At 33.3% G+C, this 19227-nt stretch overlaps 2 protein-coding genes across 7 annotated transcripts in view; one reads left to right on the top strand and one right to left on the bottom strand.

Moving 5' to 3' along the window:
* Pcdh11x (protocadherin 11 X-linked) overlaps positions 1 to 19227 on the top strand; it is a 610005-nt gene that overhangs the window by 13053 nt on the left and 577725 nt on the right. The gene's annotated exons all lie outside the window — the stretch shown is intronic.
* On the bottom strand, positions 9207 to 10002 carry LOC110286366 (histone H2A-Bbd type 2/3-like). The gene is made up of 2 exons (XM_085837814.1): positions 9984 to 10002; positions 9207 to 9663 (listed from the first exon to the last, which is right to left on the bottom strand). The coding sequence occupies exons 1-2, from the start codon at positions 10000 to 10002 to the stop codon at positions 9320 to 9322; spliced, it is 363 nt and encodes a 120-aa protein (XP_085693940.1). The 3' UTR covers positions 9207 to 9319.

The raw sequence follows: 19227 nt of genomic DNA, 5'->3' as shown, positions 1-19227 counted from the left end.
AAAGTTGAAAAATTGTCTTGATGATAGTGTGGCATTTCACATTTATTGTACTTCTTGAAATGTTCCCAAGTACAATAGTTAATTTTAGGCACAGATTTGAATAGTGACGCTTGTTAGGTGACATTTGATGGGTGTTTTTGAACAAGTACCTAAAAAAAAAATATTTACCACCACTCTGAACAAAATCTAAACTGTAAAAGATAGTATAATGAATGTATAGTAGTTTTGATATTGAATGGTAGATATATTTTCCAAATGATGTTTTAGTCAGCAATTTAAAAATTTTTGAAATTTCTCATTGCTGCATTGAAGTATATAGTTTGTCAGTGCAAAAGACAGATTTATACTCATCCCAATTGATTTTTTAGCTTTGTTTTTGTTTGGTTGCTTTGCTTTCTTTTCTTTTCTTCTTTTCTTTTTTTCTCTTCTCTTCTCTTCTCTTCTCTTCTCTTCTCTTCTCTTCTCTTCTCTTCTCTTCTCTTCTCTTCTCTTCTCTTCTCTTCTCTTCTCTTCTTTCTTTTCTTTCTTTCTTTTTTTCATATAGGAACTTCCCATATATTACAGAACAGTCTGAAGCTTACACCATAGACTTAAACTTGTGATACACCTTCTAGTGTCTTAAGTGTCTGACTTACAGACTTGTACTGTACCATCCCCATCACTCATCTCAACTTTAATTTTCTGCCTCTGTACATAAGACCCCCAACTATTTTGATGTACAGTTAAAAATATTATCCTTTTAATCTATGGAACTTATGTTTTGCTTATTTACAGAAAATTAAATATTTTCCTTATTCTAAAGGTGTTCGTTCTCTTGCTAAAAATGTCTAACACATTAGGCTTTTAATAGATAAAATGAACAAAGTTGCAAACTTTTGCTCAGCAGGCACACCTTCAAAGGTCACGCTTTTTTAAAAATACAAATTCACAACTTTTGGTTAAATGTAAAATCAAGCACTTGCAGTTATATTTTTTTTCTTTTTGCATTTTCCTCTCTTTTGAGCTTCAGATAAATTTTAATCTCAGAAATATTTGACTTTGAACCACAATTTTTTTCATTCATATGATCTGTGACTACTGACATATTTCATCCTACTTGTTTTTGTTTGATTGACATTTTATTTAACAGCTGCAGACATGTAGCTCATTTTTAAATTGTTGGTTTAAAATGAGCTCAGTTCTGGCTTGTGTCCTGAGTCGTCGAGTAAAGGGTTGGAGCAGGAGAAAATGAAAAGCAAATGTGTAAACTTATCTAAAATGTAAAAGGATTTCATAATCAACATAAAGAATATTAACAAGAATAGTCATTGATTTCTGGAAACTTCTCCTCTCTCCTTCCTCAAATTCCCTTTCCTTTACCTGAGTCGTGTGTGTGTGTGTGTGTGTGTGTGTGTGTGTGTATGTATGTATGTATAGATTTTAAAGAAACTTAAGAAATAATTTGAATGTCATTAATTTGCTATTCACATATTTTTTATTTTTGTATTGAAGTAGTAGAGTGCTTACTAAGCATAGAAAATTTTGATAGTTTTATTTTAATATAAAATTGGCATAACTGTTTTCAAATTTATTAAAGACAATCTACTTATTATGTCATGAAATAGATCAGTGGAGGTAATTTTTTTCAGAAGCTACTGAAGATAATCAGGTAATGTTAAAAATGTTATGTGACTGAAAGAAAGTAGTAATTATTAGTATAATTTTCTTAGACACTTGATATGACAGTTTTCCAAAAAAATTCACAAAATCTAAAAGTTAATTGTTATTTGATTCTATTTTCACTTAACTTTTTTTCCATTTACTAAACTATTTAAACTTCCAAAATTTAATATTACACGTTTACATATTTTACTTGCTTCAAATTAATCAAAAGCTTCCTTTTTAATTTAGATTTTACATCCTTATATATGTACTTCAAGTGAGTAGGTTTCTAATTATCTTCATGCTGAGACTTAATAAAGTATAAAGAGAGAAAATGGCAATGCTATTTATCCATTTAACTTTCTAACCTCAGTTGTAGTCAGAATAAAACTATAAGTATATTTTTGTTAACATAAAATATATAATTTAATTGTATTTTTATGATTCATAAGAACATTGGATTTTTATTTATTTTTTCTCTATAGACACACATTTTTCTAATCAATTGTCAGCTGAAATAGTATATTCAAACTGTAGAATACCATGTCTTGAGGAAAAACAATCACAATGCCACATTTATACTGAATATTCCCTTTTCTTCTGATACCTTAATTTTAGGAGAAGTATTTTACCTGTAAAATTCCCTGTCATCTAAATTTTTAGTTACATTATGAAATGTGAACATACATATTTTAATGATTTGATTAAGACCTAGAATTCTCCATTCATTTTCTATGTTTTGGTAACAAACTACAACAAAACATTATCTTAATACTTAATTATATAAATCTGATTAAGAAATTTAATTTTCTCAATCAGTTTAAGATAATGAAAATCATAACTACCTTGTGATCTTTTCTTCAAAGATTAAAGCATTTTTATTTAATTTGTAATAGGAGCTTGGCCTGCTTGATCTATGAGTACTCAACCATTTCTATTTCTAATGGTTTCACTTGGGAAATTTTAGCTTAAAAATAATAGCTTTCAACTCAAATTCATAAATCCCAATATATTACAGCACTGCACTAAATACAGGAGGGACTAAATGTTTCATAACATTACATACCTAAGTAAGTAATATTTTTGTGATTCATAGTAGGAGAATTAAGCCTATTTATAATTCATGTGCATAGTACCAAATCTAGTGGAATCATTTATTATTTTTAAGGCTTTCTTCAAATAACTAATTTTATTTCATGTGCATTGCTAAGCTGGCATTACAGACAGTTCTTAGCTGCCATGTAGGTGCTGGGGATTGTACTGGGTCCCTCGGAAAGAATAGCCAGTGCTCTTAACCACTAAGCCATCTCTTCATCCCTAAAACAGTTATTTTAACTGTTTTTCTTCCAAATTATTTGGTAGCTTTATTTTTATATGTTAGCCTGATTGTCCAAGTACCAGTTTATATTTGTACTTAAGGCAAGAAAAATGTATCAACTAATAATTTCTAGTTACATCTTTAGAACATATTATCTAGGTAGAAAAAAGTGAGACCTATATACTGATCAATTGTTAGCTAAAAGTTTAATATCTTTGGTTTGCTTCATTTAATTTCTTTACATTTCTTTCATTTATTGAAAATCAATTACTTTCTCATACATCGATAAAAATTTTCACTCCTTCTATTCCTCCCTATTTCTTCTCCTTTCCCTCTCATCCAGATCCATTCCCTTTTTGTCTCTTACTAGAAAAGAACAGGCTTCTAAGAGATAGGTTTGTTCCATCTTAAATAATTAACATTGTTTTGCAATAATTATTTAAAATTAATACTGAACACAGTTGCCTCGGATTGATAAGTACAAACAAGAGAATTCAGCACTGTGAAACTTTGCTCAAGTAGAATCTCATTCTGGAGGCAAGCATTGTAATTTATTTAATATATCAATACTTTAAAACCTTGAAAGCAAAAATCTTCATCACTTTTTAAATTTTGTGATGCATAATGACCTTAAAATTAAGTGTAGGAAAGTATCTAATTTTTTTGTTTTTCTCATAAATATTCAATGTTATTTTGCTACTAATATTTCTCTAATATACTATGTATTAACTTATATTAAAACATAAAGTTAAGAACATTTAAAAAATTATTCCAATTTTGTTATAATTGTGTCATAAGAGATCTCTAATGGATAGATTATCAAAACTTCCTCTTGTGGCTGGGAAAGTTGCTCAGTGGTTAAGAGCATTTGCTGCTCTTACAGAGGACAATTATTTGATAATCAGCATTGACATTGGATGACGCATAGCAACCTGTGACTTTAACTCAGATAATCCACCGACTTCTTATGCCACCCACACCACACATTCAGAACACATACAAACACACCACACACACACACACACACACACACACACACAGGGGGGGGTGGGGAGAATCTAGAAAAAAACAAGTTTAAAGATTTTGATTAGTTTTTTTTTTATTTCTTATGCAATTTTTTAAATTATTTGAAATAATTCTCAAAACAATGGGCATATAAAATTACATATTTAGCAAATATTTCAACACATTTTATAGATATTAGAAAAAACATCATTTGCTAAATAATATAAACATTTTCAGACAATTAAAAATTATTTGTATTACTAGGTTAATAATAATAGCTCATAAATATATGTTACATTGTTAAAAACAATCATTTCTTTTGAACTTTGCTGAGCTTTCAGAGTGTGAAAGATATTTGCTACATCAGATGACTGTTCTGAGTAGGAAGCACATCAACTTTTTAGGTGTGGTGAATGTCATTTGATAATGTTTTCTCGATTCACTGGGGAAATGATCTTTTTGGACTTTCATATGATTTACTATTAATTTTTCAGGAACTACATATAGTTTTCTAGGTGAGATTGGAAATCACATTAGTCAACATTGCATTCTCTAAGAAATTGTAAATATGAACACAAAACATATTAAGAATTCAAAAGTACAAGCTTTCAAAGTTTTATGTTTACATTTATGTTAAACATTGATATATGTTCATTAGACTTTAAATTAGTTGTTATATAGAAATTCACTAAAATCTGATGAGATGTTATATAACAAAGTTTGTTTCTAAGTATTTTTGTATGTACCCTAATAGAGAAATAATATTTACATATTAGACATTAGTATCTATGGAAGAGGCATGTGTGAATAAATATGTTCATATTTTAACTGAGGCAAATGGTATAGCTAACATGTAAAAATTGAGGAATTGCAAGCTAGTTTTAGTACTCATCTATAAAATCAATTACAAATAATGTTTTTTTCCTTCACTTGTATCTCTTTAATGCCTTAGTAGTAAACCTCACACATTATAGATTAGAAGGGTTAATGTGCCTGCTATAGTGGACAATATTGGTAATTTCTTGGGCTTTTAAATGCAACTCTAATTGCCTCATACTCTACATTTGTTTCTTTGTTTTTTTCCTCAGTTGCTTTGGAAATACATACACACACACATATTTATACATGACTTTGATAAACTGAGTATGATAGTATATTGATATTAGATAACACTTTAAAGATATGTAAGATAGAGGATTTATTAAAACAAAAATGACTACATTGTGGCATAGAGTGATAGCTCAGTGGTTATGAGCATGAACTGGTCTTCCAGATAACTCTCTAGTCTCCAACAGCTTTTTCTGGAATCTCTCAACTACCAGCAGTTCCAGCAACAAGGCATCCAATACCTCTAGCCTCCAAGGGCATATAACTACATACAGAAACACACACTGTCACATAATTAAAAAGAAAACAATTTGGGCCAGTCATGTGAAGTTCGGTTGAAAAGTAAGATGACTACAGTTATTAAGGCTATGTGTGAATTACAAAGTAATAAGAATTTAAGTTGCTAGTCTCTCTAAAATGAAATAATAAACATTTTAGGTGACACAAAAAGAAAGCAAATATAAACAAATGAGTATGTAATTTAATGTTTATATTTAACCCCCATTTTTTAAAATCTGCTATGAACACTAATCATTTTCTTCTCATAACTAAGATCTAGTTGATATCATTGGTTAGAGAAAAAGACAAACCCAGATAAAATTGTAGGTTCCAAGTAAATGAAATAACTAATTATCATTTCCCAAGATAGCTGCTGTCTTGTCTCCTGTCTGGATAAAAGGATGGGGTAAATCACATTGAATTATTAAAATGAAATTCAATTAAAAATAAACTTTCATCAGTGAAAGTCAGAACTAAATTTCATATGGAGTTTCACAAATATAATATTTTCTACAAAAATGTATCATAGAATAGACCCTATGAGATAGGAATGCATGCAGAAAATATAATTTTAAACTAAAAATATTTTGATATATAAATCTAAATGTGGACAGATATTGATATATTACATATCATTATATCAATAATTTCTTCAGAAGATGTATTCTTTATATTTTTTAGTTGAATTCATTCTTTTCGACTTAAAATTTGGGTTTAAAGAATGTATTAAAAGTAGAATTAATTAGCCGGGCGTGGTGGCTCATGCCTTTAATCCCAGCACTTGGGAGGCAAAGGCAGGCGGATTTCTGAGTTCGAGACCAGCCTGGTCTACAAAGTGAGTTCCAGGACAGCCAGGACTATACAGAGAAACCCTGTCTTGAAAATTCAAAAAAAAAAAAAAAGTAGAATTAATTAAAACACAGTGCTCCATCTAATGAGTTAAGGAAGTTTAAGAAGCAATGTAAGTAAAGGCATTTAGAGGAGGCAAATGCATGTGCAATCAAAACATGTTACATAAATTTATGATAATAAAGCAGTAAAATTCTAAATGATTTGCAAATACATTGTTACATTAATCACGGGCTTCCAAGAATTGATGATTTCTAGAGAAACCATAACTTGTTGGAATTCAGAAACTGATACTTTGTCTTTCACAGTCTTCTGCAATAAAAAGGGAATGATGCAGAAAATTATACTCATGAAACTGTTCACCCTACATGCATACTTAGAAAAGATGGAGAAACATGTCTATTTAAATAGTTTTTGGCATTTCATGCCCTACCACTGTGGAAGGCAGCCAAATTCAATCTAGGAAAATTTCTTCATATAGATACTAGGCCAAGTTTTCTCCTGGCTTGTCTTTGCCACCTTTATTTTCATCTGTTTTGCTATATATAGCTTAGACTCACATTTTTTATACCTTTTTACTTTACAATTGTCATTACCATTTCTATTTTGACTCTCTGTTTAATAACTCTTGTATAAATATTTTTTCTTTGCTGTGTAAACATCTGACTTCTCACCTACACCAATATCACAACATCAAGAAAGCTCACACATTTAAACAGTTTTCCCATGTTTACTAATGTATACCAGCATGAAAAAAATTCTTACAGACCTAGCTTGTATATTCCTTAGATATTGGAGTAACTTTTTCTTAATTTAAATAATCATTTAGGTAGGAAATTTAATGTTGGCAAGTCTTGAACATATTAACTTGAAACATAAAAATTATTTTTATATTTTAAAAAATCTGTGGTTTTACATGGTTCCACCTACTAATTAAAATTGTTTCTCAGTAGATTTACTGAAAAGGTAGAAAATCCTATTTTCTTATTTGCATATAAATTATGGCAAACTATGAAAGTAGATACTTCTACTTTTTCCACACATAAAGATTTTCAAGGTCATTATATAATATTAGTGCCAGAAATGTCTTCATGAATAATGCATATTCCTGCAAAAAATAAGACATAAAATTGAGACTTCTGATCTAACTTTAACAGAAGTACCCCCAAATGAAACAGTGTTAGTAACTGTCCTTAATGAAAATGACTCAGTTATGATACATTAATTTTAATGAAGATTCTATTAAAATGAATTCATGTATTAAAATGTATCATACTATTTGATCATAAATTTCTGAAAGATAAATGTGTATTTCATTAATATTTTGAGAATTTCAGAAATTGTCAATGCATCTGTAATCACTGTACCAGGAATTTAAATAATTTTGAGTAGAAGACATTGACTATCTTCATTATTTTCTATTACAAATAGATAGCAGGATTATTTATAATGGGTATAATTTGAAGAACAGTAAAAATAAATTAAATGTTTTGAATTAGAGACATCATTGGCAAAAGTAATAAGTTAAAATAATTAGTATAGTTTTTTTCACAGTTTAAGAAATCTTAATATCCCACCAGCAATGCAGGAGTGTTCCTCTTTCTCCACATCCTTGCCAGCATCTGCTGTCACCTGAATTTTTGATCCTAGCCATTCTGACTGGTGTGAGGTGGAATCTCAGAGTTGTTTTGATTTGCATTTCCCTGATCATTTCCCTGATCATTAAGTCTGTTGAATGCAATTTTTTTCAATTGCTTCTCAGCCCTTTCGTATTCCTCAGTTGAGAAATCTTTGTTTACTCTGTTTACTTTGTTTACCACTCTGTAAATCAATCTGGCGGTTCCTGGACATAGTACTACCGCTAGATTCAGCAATACCTCTCCTGGGCATATACCCAGAAGATGTTACAACTGGTAATAAGGACACATGCTCCACTATGTTCATAGCAGCCCTATTATAATAGCAAGAAGCAGGAAAAAACCCAGATATCCCTCAACAGAGGAATGGATACAGAAAATGTGGTACATTTACACAATGGAGTACTACTCAGCTATTAAAAACAATGAATTCATGAAATTCTTGGGCAAATGGATGTATCTGGAGGATATCATCCTAAGTGAGGTAACCCAATCACAAAAGAAGTCACTTGATATGCACTCACTGATAAGTGGATATTAGCCCAGAAATATAGAATACCCAAGATAAAACTTCCAAAACACAAGAAAATCAAGAAGGAAGACCAACGCGTGGATACTTCATTTCTCCCTAGAATACGGAATAAAATATCCATGGAAGGAGTTGCAGAGACAAAGTTTGGAGCTAAGACGAAAGGATGGACCATCCAGAGACTGCCCCACCTGGGGTTCCATCCCATAATCAGCCACCAAAAGCAGATACTATTGCATATGCCAGCAAGATTTTGCTGAAGGGAACCTGATATAACTGTCTCCTGTGAGGCTTTGCCAGTGCCTGGCAAATACAGAAGTGGATGCTCACAGTTAGCTATATGATGGAACACAGGGCCCCCAATATAGGAGCTAGAGAAAGTATCAAAGGAGCTGAAGGGGTCTGCAACCCTATAGGTGGAACAAGAATACGAACTAATCAGTACCTCCAGAGCTTGTGTGTCTAGCTGCATAGATAGCAGACGATGTCCTAATCGGCTATCATTGGGAAGAGAGGCCTCTTGGTCTAGCAAACTTTATATGCCCCAGTACAGGGGAACGCCAGGGCCAAGAAGTGGGAGTGGGTGGGTAGGGGAGCGGGGGCTGGGGGGAGGTTATAGGGGACATTTGGGATAGCATTTGAAATGTAAATGAAGAAAATATCTAATAAAAAATGTGGGGAAAAAAAAGAAATGCTCATTATATATCCTAACCATGGTGAGAAGGAATTAGATAAATAGGTACATCAGCCTTATACAGAATCAAATACGGAAACATTTTTTTTTCAAAATAAAGCTTTATTTAATAAGAACACAATTGGGAGAGGGTTAGAATGGAGCTGATCAGCCATTCAGGGCTGTCTGTGGGAAAGGCTGGGCAGGACTAACTGATTTATAACAGACTAGCAGATGAGCAGGTCAGCCAAGCAGAGCCAAGAAGCAGCAGAAGCTGGTAGCTAACGATGAGCTGGATCCACCTGGGAGATGGTGATGAATTGGAACACATCACTTAGCTCCATATTGCTGTAGACCACCAAGTCCAGCAGTTCAGGAGTGATGCGCCTCTGGGTACCTCTGTGTTGGGCCTCATTGCCCGCAAGCTCCAGCAACCTGCGGGTGAGGAACTCCAGGATTGCTGCCAGGAAGATGGGCACCGTATCACTGAGCCTCTGGGCACGGCTAACCTCCCTCAGACGCTGTTCCACCAGGCTCACGGCAAAGATTAGCTCAGCTCTGGAGGTGCGGGAGCGACGGTGGCGGCGACCTGAAGACTGTTCCCTGTGCTCCTTGGCATGGTGGCCTCAGAGTGCGATGTCACAGGATGACTTGGCTCCACTTGGCTGCTTTCTGCTGACCTGATTGCTCTCTGCTGACCTGCTGCTGGGCTGTGGGCCTCAAGTCCAAGACCAATGCCCAACGTCTCCCTTTGTACCGGACTATGTATCCTAGCAACCCTTCATTGGTTGCAGCCCACTCACACGGGCTCCCACTGATGACGTATCTGGTCCAGGCCAGAGCTCTGGGGCGGGGGGGGGGGGGGGTTGTCATCACTTTATCACCTTGGGATACACAAGGAGACTTCCAGTGTCAGCCATGGTGTGCTGTCTCATAATTATTTACGATGTCTACTGTCAGCCATGTTTTAACTTACTCAAATAACTACTTCAGCACTATGTTGTCAGTATAGAAACTTGTCCTTAAGGACATGTATTTCTTATACATGCTCAAGAAAAGTTTGGCTTGAGAAATAGGAAGAATGTTCTAATCTGATCCCTTTTAGTGTTCAAGGTGAGCAAAGGGGATGCCCTTTTACTTTTTGTTTCAGTTTGTTTGTTTTCTTTTCCACATTTTATTGAAAATAGACTCTTGTCTTATACAATATGTTCTGATTACAGTTACCTCTCTTTCTATTCCTCCCAGTTTCTACCACCTCCCTTCCAATCCTGATCCACTTCTTTTCTGTCTCTCAGAAAACAGTGGTTTCTGAAGACAACATTAAAACATAACAAAACAATATAAAATAAGATAAAACAAAACCCATCATATTGAATTTGAATAAGGCAAACCAACAGAAGAAAAAGAACCAAGCATAGGTACAAGAATTAGAGACCCACTAGATCACACACTCAGGAATCCTATAGAGATACTTAACTGAAAGGTATAATATATATACATAGAACCTTCTGAACACCATGTTGTTGACCTTGGGCTTTCTGCTTTAGTCTCTAAGAATTCATATGAGCTTTACTCGGTTAATTTTTTTGGATCTTTGTTCTCCTGGAAGTCTCCATCCCTTCTGCCTTTTCTTCTCTCTCTTCTTCCTCTTCTGTGGGGTTCTATGATATCTAAGGGTGTGAACTTAATGGAGACATCCTATTCAGACCTGTATGTTCTAAGGTCTCCATTTCTTTGAGTAATATCTGCTTGTGAGTCTGAATTTGCTCCCATCTGCTGTAGGAAGAAGCTTCTTTCATAATGGCTGAATGAAGCACTGATCTATGTGTATAAGAGAACAACAGCCAAAAAATTATAGATAGACAGTGGTGGTACATGATGTTAATCCCAGCACTTGGGAGGCAGAGGCAGGATTTCTGAGTTTGAGGCCAGCCTGGTCTAGAGTGAGTTCTAGGACAGACAGGGCTTTACAGAGAAACTCTGTCTTGAAAAACAATAAATAAATAAATAAATAAATAAATAAATAAATAAATAAATAAATAAAATATAGTTAGGAGATATTTTTTAAAGATCATTGTTTTTAAAGAATCAATAATAGTATTTAGTTTTACCTTCGGTCTCTTACTATCTCATCTCTAGATTTTGGTCATCCAATCAGTAGCAGGTTCTATGGTGGTTTGAATCAAGACTCATAGGGAATACCACTATTAGGATGTGTGGCACTTTTGGAATAGTTATGGCCTTGTTGAAGGAAATGTGTCATTGGGGCTGAGCTTTTAGGTTTCAAATGTTTAAGCTAAGACATGTGGCTCTCTCTTCCTCCTGCCTGCTTATCTAGATATATAACTATCAACTACCTTTCCAGCACCATGCCTCCCTGCCTGCCGCCAAGCTTCCGACCATGATAATGAACTAAGCCCCTGAACTGTAAGCCACCCTCAATTAAATGCTTTACATTATAAGATATGCAGTGTGCATAATGCCTCTTCACAGGAATAAAACACTAAAACAGAAGTAGGTACCAGGAACTAGAGTATTGCTGTAATAGGTCTGAGTATGCTTCTGCTTGAAGGAATTGGGAACATTTGGGGGACTTTGGGTAGGAAAGCAGTTGAATGCTTTAAGCATGGCTTGATTGGCCATACTAGTAGGATTATGAAAGACAGTGTTGATGAGTTATTTGAACTGTGAGGGCCTAGCTCAAGCGCTTTCACAAGAGAAGAAAATTGGTATGTGGGCCAGAGATGTTTATTCTAATATCTTGGCAAAGAATGTGGCTTCTTTCTGTCCTTTTCAAAAAATTGTTTGAGGTAAATTGAAGAATTATGAATTGACAGCTTTAATAAAGGAGATTTTCAGACAGCCTAGCATTGTTATTAGTGGCTACAGTTATGCAGGTATATAATGAAAATGAGCAAGCTGGTCAAAGACCATTACAAAATGTAAAGTTTGAGAAAAAAAGGGGACACCAGGAAGTATAAACAGATTAAAGTAATGAGTTATGCTAAGTTTATGAAGACTCTAAGCAGCTAAGCTTCTAACTGTGAAGAAGATTTTTTTTTTAAGTAAAACGTTATTTTAAAATGTTAAGGCCTGGTGTGGTTGTACACACCTTTAATGGTAACACTCAGAAGGCACAGACAGGTAGATCTTTGTGTTCATGGCCAGCCTGATCTACAGTGTGACTTGCAAGATATCTAAAGTTAGACAGCAAATGAAATCATAGAAATCAGAAGTAGTGGGAAAATATAATTGAAGGAAGGGGTCATGTTTCTTCCCCAGCAAGCAGAAAACTTGGGAGCTTCAGACATGTGGTTCTAGGTTTCAAGGTCAGGATGAAAGAAAGAGGTTATAGAATCTCCTTCCAAGACCAAGAAAAGCCACTGAGGCTAGGCATATGCAAAAGACATCCCTTTATGGAGGCCAAGAGAAACCATTGTTTGAAGTGGTGAGGGTGAAGCCTGAGTTGTCTTGGAGACATCAAGATGTTGGAGAAAGCAGATTTGTAGAATACCTACCAAGGAAAGCTGCTATCAGGGAGTGGCACCAGTGCAAGAGAAATAAGTCTGCTTCAGTCAGTGAAGCTAAAAGGGATTGAAGATATGAAGAGTACTTTGACATCAGACATGGAGATGCATAGTCTGGAGTTTGCTCAGATGGTTTTAGTTCTCTGGTCTAGTATTTTCCCACAATGCTTCCTTTCCTCCCTTTTGGAATGGTAATGTATATCCTAATCTATTATAAGTTGGAGGTACGTGATCTGCATTTTCATTTTGATTTTTAGCATGGAATTTGTCCAAACCTTCAAAGAAAAGCAAATACCAACATTCCTCAAATTATTCTATAAAATAGAAACAGAAGGAACACTACCTAATTCATTCTATGAAGCCACAGTTTTTCTGATATCTAAACCACACAAAGAACCAAAACTAAAAGAGAATTACAGAACAGTTTCACTTATGAATATCGATGCAAAAGTACTCAATAAAATTGTACCAAACCGAATCCAAAAACATAGCAAAACCAACATTCACCATGATCAAGTAAGTTTCATCATAGGGAAGCAGGGATAGTTTAATATAAAAAAATCCATTTCTGTAATCTACTATATAAACAAACTCAAAGAAAAAAAATGATTATCTCATTATAAGCTGAAAAGTCATTTGACAAAATACAATACCCCTTCATGTTAAAATATTGGCAATATCAGCCAGCACCTGATTAAGAAAGATGAAGATACTCACAGCCATCCATTGGATTGAGCCTGGAGACCCCAAGAACTAGAGAATGACTGAAGGAGCTAAAGGGGATTGCAACCCCCAAGAAAGAACAATAATATCAATTATCAGGACCCTCAGAGTTCCCAGGGAATAAACCACTAACCAACGAGTATACATGGGTGGCTCCACAGCTCCCACTACATATGAAGCAGGTGGAGGTGCTTGGTCCTGTGGAGACTTGTTTCCCCAGCGAAGGGGTTGCTAGATGGGTGAGGTGGGAGTAGGTTGGTGGGGGGAGTTCCCTCTTAGAGGCAAAAGAGAGGGGGGATTTGATCGGGGATATTTGAAGGGGAGACTGAGAAGGGGGACAACATTTGAAATGTAAATAAATAAAATAATCAATAAAAAAAATATATTATTGGTACCTGAACACTTTTTTCTTTAAATCTTCATTTTAAGAAGAATGGCAAGTCCACTATTACTTGTATATAAATCATCATGTCACTGTCCTCTGGCTACTTTTATAAAATTGTAGATAAAATAAACAGTCAAAATGTATTTTAATTTTAACCAGAAAAATATAAAATTGAATTTAAAAGTTCTCCTGGCTCATTGAAAATTTGTACATGATCCATTATTGTAAGGCATCTAGTACTTTCAATTTTTTTATCATTTAAATCTTACACCTGAGTAAAAAATTATAATCTATAAAATTATCTTTTATTTGACTGAGGTTATTGTTTGCTCAGAGGCTTATTGCTGAATAAGTTCATCCTTTCTAGTTCCTTCTGAACTCTGGCTGGCTGGTTAAACTCAGCTGTCCTGGCTCAAACTCCTCTGGAAGCTGCCTGATCCAATCTGGCTTCTCACTGAATTGCTCTGTTTGGCTTCAAACTAACTCAGGCCACTGGTTCCAGTCTTCTGGCGCCTCCTCATTCTCTGGATCATTCTATCTTTACCTGCAGCTTTTCTCTGTAAATTTTCCAGCTAAAACTCCCACACCTCCTTTCAAATCACCTCTCTTTCCTGTGCTGTTTTCATGAGAATTGGTTATATCCTATCTCTGACTCATTCTGTTAAATCTTTCTCTGTCACTTTGTCTACCCCTCAAGTAGACATGACTTTCAAACATCACTGCTTCTTTCTACAAATTAATTTTACCTTAAATGTGTGTATTAAGTGTGTGTCAGCATACCATCCAGAACAACTAAAGATGTGTAGCATGTTTTCATACTAACTGGATCACACAGACTAAGAAAATCTTTAAAAATGATTAGAGCAGCCATATTACTGAAATAAAATTCCTCCACAATAGTCAGAATTAGAGTTCACAAATTTTGAACCTAATATGTTCAGTTTCACTTGTGTTTTATCAATTATAAGTAATATGAAATATAACTTTGTTTATAGTTGAATCTACTTTCATTATACATTCACCCTGTGAAAGACGAATAAATTATTTTTGTTTTATTTTTACTAATATTGAATAAAATAATGAGTATTATGAATGTATTCTGATGATATAGAAGACATTTTCAAGATATTTCATCACCACTGAAATATTAACTTTTAAGCTTTATATGTAACAAAGCAGGTATATCCATATATTGAAATTTGTCTTCATGCTTTCTTTGATATCCAAATCTAACCATTTCTATTATAAATATTTTCATATAACTTAAACTATCTTTGAATGAAATGTGGTGAAGATAATTAATTGATATCTTTAAAACTACAATATGTCTTCTGATAACATTTTATAAATATGCAATATCTTGATGGCCATCTACTAAGTAATTTAATTATTAATTATTTCATCTTTATCTACAAAAGACTTTTATTTTTACTTCATATGCATTAATTATAAATGCTTGTGAGTCATATTATGGCATTTCAAGATATGATTACAAAGATTACTGATCAGATTTAGGGCAATAGGATTTGTATCTCCTGAAAGAAACTTTTGTGTAGTTTTTCTCACTAATGTCTTGAGTAACATTGCCTAAACTGCTAACCAAAGATACTTATTCTGATAAACTTTACAGACCCATAATTCCACCTACATTCTCTATTTTATTGTCCAGTGTCTGCTTAAAGTGCAATAGAAAGAAAAAGAAAAATATATTTTCTGTGTGTGATTTTTTCAGGTATATGCAGATTTATATATATATATATATATATATATATATATATATATATATATATATATATATATATATATGTGTGTGTGTGTGTGTGTGTGTGTGTGTGTAAAGTCCCATGTAAATGTGAGTAATATATATTTTAAACTAGTATTGGTAGTAACTCATCAAAAAATTTTGAATATTTTGAAATTTTCAATTTAGAATAGAAATGTTACGTTAAACTTCAGTATTGTTCATTGAGTATATGACTTTAGATCAATTTCACACTAAAGTAAATGCTCAATACAAGTAAGATATAAGATAGAATAACTGCCTTCTCCCAAAAAGGGAATGATACATGAGACTTGTTGATAGGAAAATGACAGTAGATAAGTGTGGTCCTTAGAATATTTTTATTTCATTTTTTATTAGATATTTTCTTCATTTACATTTCAAATGCTATCCCAAATGTCCCCTATACCCTCCCATAGTTTATAGAGTGTATAGAGATCAGAAAACTATAAAGTGTCAGGAAAAAAGAAAAGGTATCATTTAATTTTTTTAATTTAATTATTATCCTTTTAAAGATATGTAATTGTATATTTTGATTTACTTTTCATGAATACTCTAAGGAGTTATTAATTTTTGGAAATTACTCACATTTTCCTACTTAGTTTAGTCAGACATAAAACTTGCTGGGTGACTAATGAGTATGAAAAGAAAGAACTACTTAGGAATGCTGAGAAAATCCACTTAAAGGATATTGTTTACATTTGTCTTTCTTTCTTCTTTTTCTTCTTTTTATCTGTTTTTCTTTTTGATGGAGAATTGGCATTCGGTGTTTCTCAGCATTCCTGGCTGTGACAATTCTCTCAGGTATCTCTGATTTTTTAAATGGAGATGTCTATAATCTCCACAGTACACTTGTTTAAAGATTGTTGTGTGAGGAAATCTGAAACCACAAATGAAAGTTTTCTGAAGATAAGTAAGAGGTGGTATAAATTTCAGCTACTTAACTTCTGAGTATTTTCTTTTCTGCTGTTTGTAACTAATAAGTCAACGGAGGTAAGGGGAATTTTAAAATCCCTGGAAATGAATTACCATTGTGTATGTGAAATACAATTTCACTTTAAATTTAGTCTAATTTTATCCAGAGAATATTGGCAATGTAGAATTTTGTATTTATGAGTCCAAGAACATTAATGAGAACAAATTATTCAGTAGAGTTATTTCTTTATCCCTTTTTCTATTTTTTTAAACTGTACCCATAACATTGAACTTGATAGATAAATTCTCTGTCTTAGCTATGTGTCCTGCCAAAAACTCTTTTCCTTGTAACACTCACCAGTATTTATGCAGTATAAAGTTGTCCTTAAGAGGTTGCATTTATCTTGTCATACCACAATATGCAAGCATGAGTAGAGAAATGACATCATACTCATATGCTTTGCAAAGTGTGGATAAAGAGGAAAACTTTTTTTTAAAAATATTTTTATTACGTATTTTCCTCAATTTCATTTCCAATGCTATCCCAAAGTCCCCAATACCCTCCCCCCCCACTCCCCTACCCACCCATTCCCACTTTTTGGCCCTGCTGTTCCCCTGTACTGGGGCATATAAAGTTTGCATGTCCAATGGGTCTCTCTTTAAGAGGAAAACTTTTATTATCAGTAGTAAATCTAGAGATTTAAAGGATCAAAGAGAAATAATGATATACATTCTCTAAGATGAACAATGTTTAAATAATTCAAATATTTTAATTTTAGAAATCTTTGTAATCTTTATCCATGGAAGGACAATCATAAACCAAACCTCATGGTGACCAGATTTGACAGCTTAATTCCAGATGTTTGATTATACCATTGAAGATGTCTTGTTGAAACGCAGTATGTTTCTTTTAGCCGATGTGTTAACTTTATTTGTTCCTCAAGTACCTTTCTCTGATTTCCTTCATCGATTGGTGAAATCTTAGCTCTTCTCATTGTCATGTTTCTTTGATTTCTCTTAATCTGAAATCACTAGAAGTATTGTTTTTACACTTGGAAATCATTATTAATATCTTTTATTTTTTAAGATTTATCATTGGTTTTATACAAGTATTCTTAGTAAATTTTCAGAATCTAGTGAACAAAATAATAGAATTCAATTAGCTGAATTAATGAAAATGGTACTCAAAGAGCAGAAAGTAATTTGTAAATGTAGTTTAAACTTTCAAACATACATTAGCTTCATCACAATCTCAATTTTTCCATACACATGAAAATTGCATGATCTTTTGCAACTTTATACATAATGCATATTATTTTTAGTATTATCTAAACATTTTTGCAGGTAATTTGTTGTAATAAATCTGTACCTGGTATTTAAAACTTCATCTAACACCCAAGATTTCAAACATAAATATGCTTAAACAGGTAATTTTGTTTCAAACTACAATTACACAAACTTACAAATAAGACATTCAATTAACATGGTTAAAATATAAGAAGGTAAATGTTAATGGTTAGCTTTATTATAAGATTTATCCAGAAATATTCTTTCTTTGAAAAAACAACTGTAGTTAGTAGTATTTTGGCTGTTATCTGGACCAAGTACTCTGAAACTCATGTTGAATTTCACAGAAACTATCACTAAAAGTCACATACTTAGGGCTTTGGAAATAGATCAGTGGGTAAAGTACCTGCTGCAAAATTACGAAGACATGGGTTCAGATTTCAAGCACCCACATGTCCAGAACTATATTGTGTATTCATAACCTTGGAACTGTGGGAACAGAAGCAGGTGGCAAGGGCAGACTGGCCAGCCAGTCTAGCTAGTAAAAATGGTGAGTTCTGGGCTCAAAGAGAGACATTGTCTCAAGAAATAAAGTGTACAGCAGTAAAAGACATGAACATTGATCTCTGCCCCCCACATGTTCATTCTCAGAGAAGCACATGTACACATATTCTACACACAGGCTTACACACGAAAATGTATATATTAAAAGGGTTATTGAATTAGTTACTATTTAAAGTTATTTCATAGTTAAACTTATCTTCAGCATTTAAAGTTAAAATAGTAAGTCTTATGGAAATGTTGCATAATGTTCAACTAAAATAATTTAAATACAAAAATTACTCTCTATTTCTATAAATGTCATTTAAGCTGTTAATAGTAAAAATATTCTCTCTCTCTCTCTCTCTCTCTCTCTCTCTCTCTCTCTCTCTCTCTCTCTCTCTCTCTCTCTCCCTCCCTCCTTCCTCTCTCTCTTAGTGGTATGGAAACAAAGAATTAGAAATTCAATAAAAAACAAAATAAAAAAGAAAAATACCTATAAAATTGTAGTGCCTAAGTTATAAAGTGCCCTTCCCAACTAATTCAAAGAATATTAAATCTAAAAAACTGAAAAACTTGTATTTTGAAAATTTAATCCATGCATTAATGAAATCATGCATTAATGTTAGTCATGTAGCTGGAATTCATGAATGCCTCCAAATTAATATTATTAAACTGTTATTAGTTCTCACAGGCTAGATATGAAGTTTATTGCGAAAACAATTTTATCCCATTATAGAAATGGCTTTATTTAAAACATACAAAGCATGGGAGTTCAGTACCCAGCACCCATGTCAGATGGCTCACAATTATCAATAATTCCAGTTGGGATTTGTCTTAGTCAGGGTTTTTATTCCTGCACAAACATCATGACTAAGAAGCAAGTTGGGGAGGAAAGGGTTTATTCGGCTTACATTTCAATACTGCTGTTCATCACCAAGGAAGTCAGGACTGGAACTCAAACAGGTCAGGAAGCAGGAGCTGATGCAGAGGCCATGGAGGGATGTTCTTTACTGGCTTGCTTCCCCTGGC

The sequence above is a fragment of the Mus caroli genome, unplaced genomic scaffold (assembly GCF_978045245.1).
Source record: "Mus caroli unplaced genomic scaffold, Mus_caroli_1 scaffold_5, whole genome shotgun sequence".
In the NCBI taxonomy this organism is placed as follows: Eukaryota; Metazoa; Chordata; class Mammalia; order Rodentia; family Muridae; genus Mus; species Mus caroli.
Note: the sequence above shows the minus strand (reverse complement) of the source record. Positions and strands in the feature narration are given on the sequence as shown.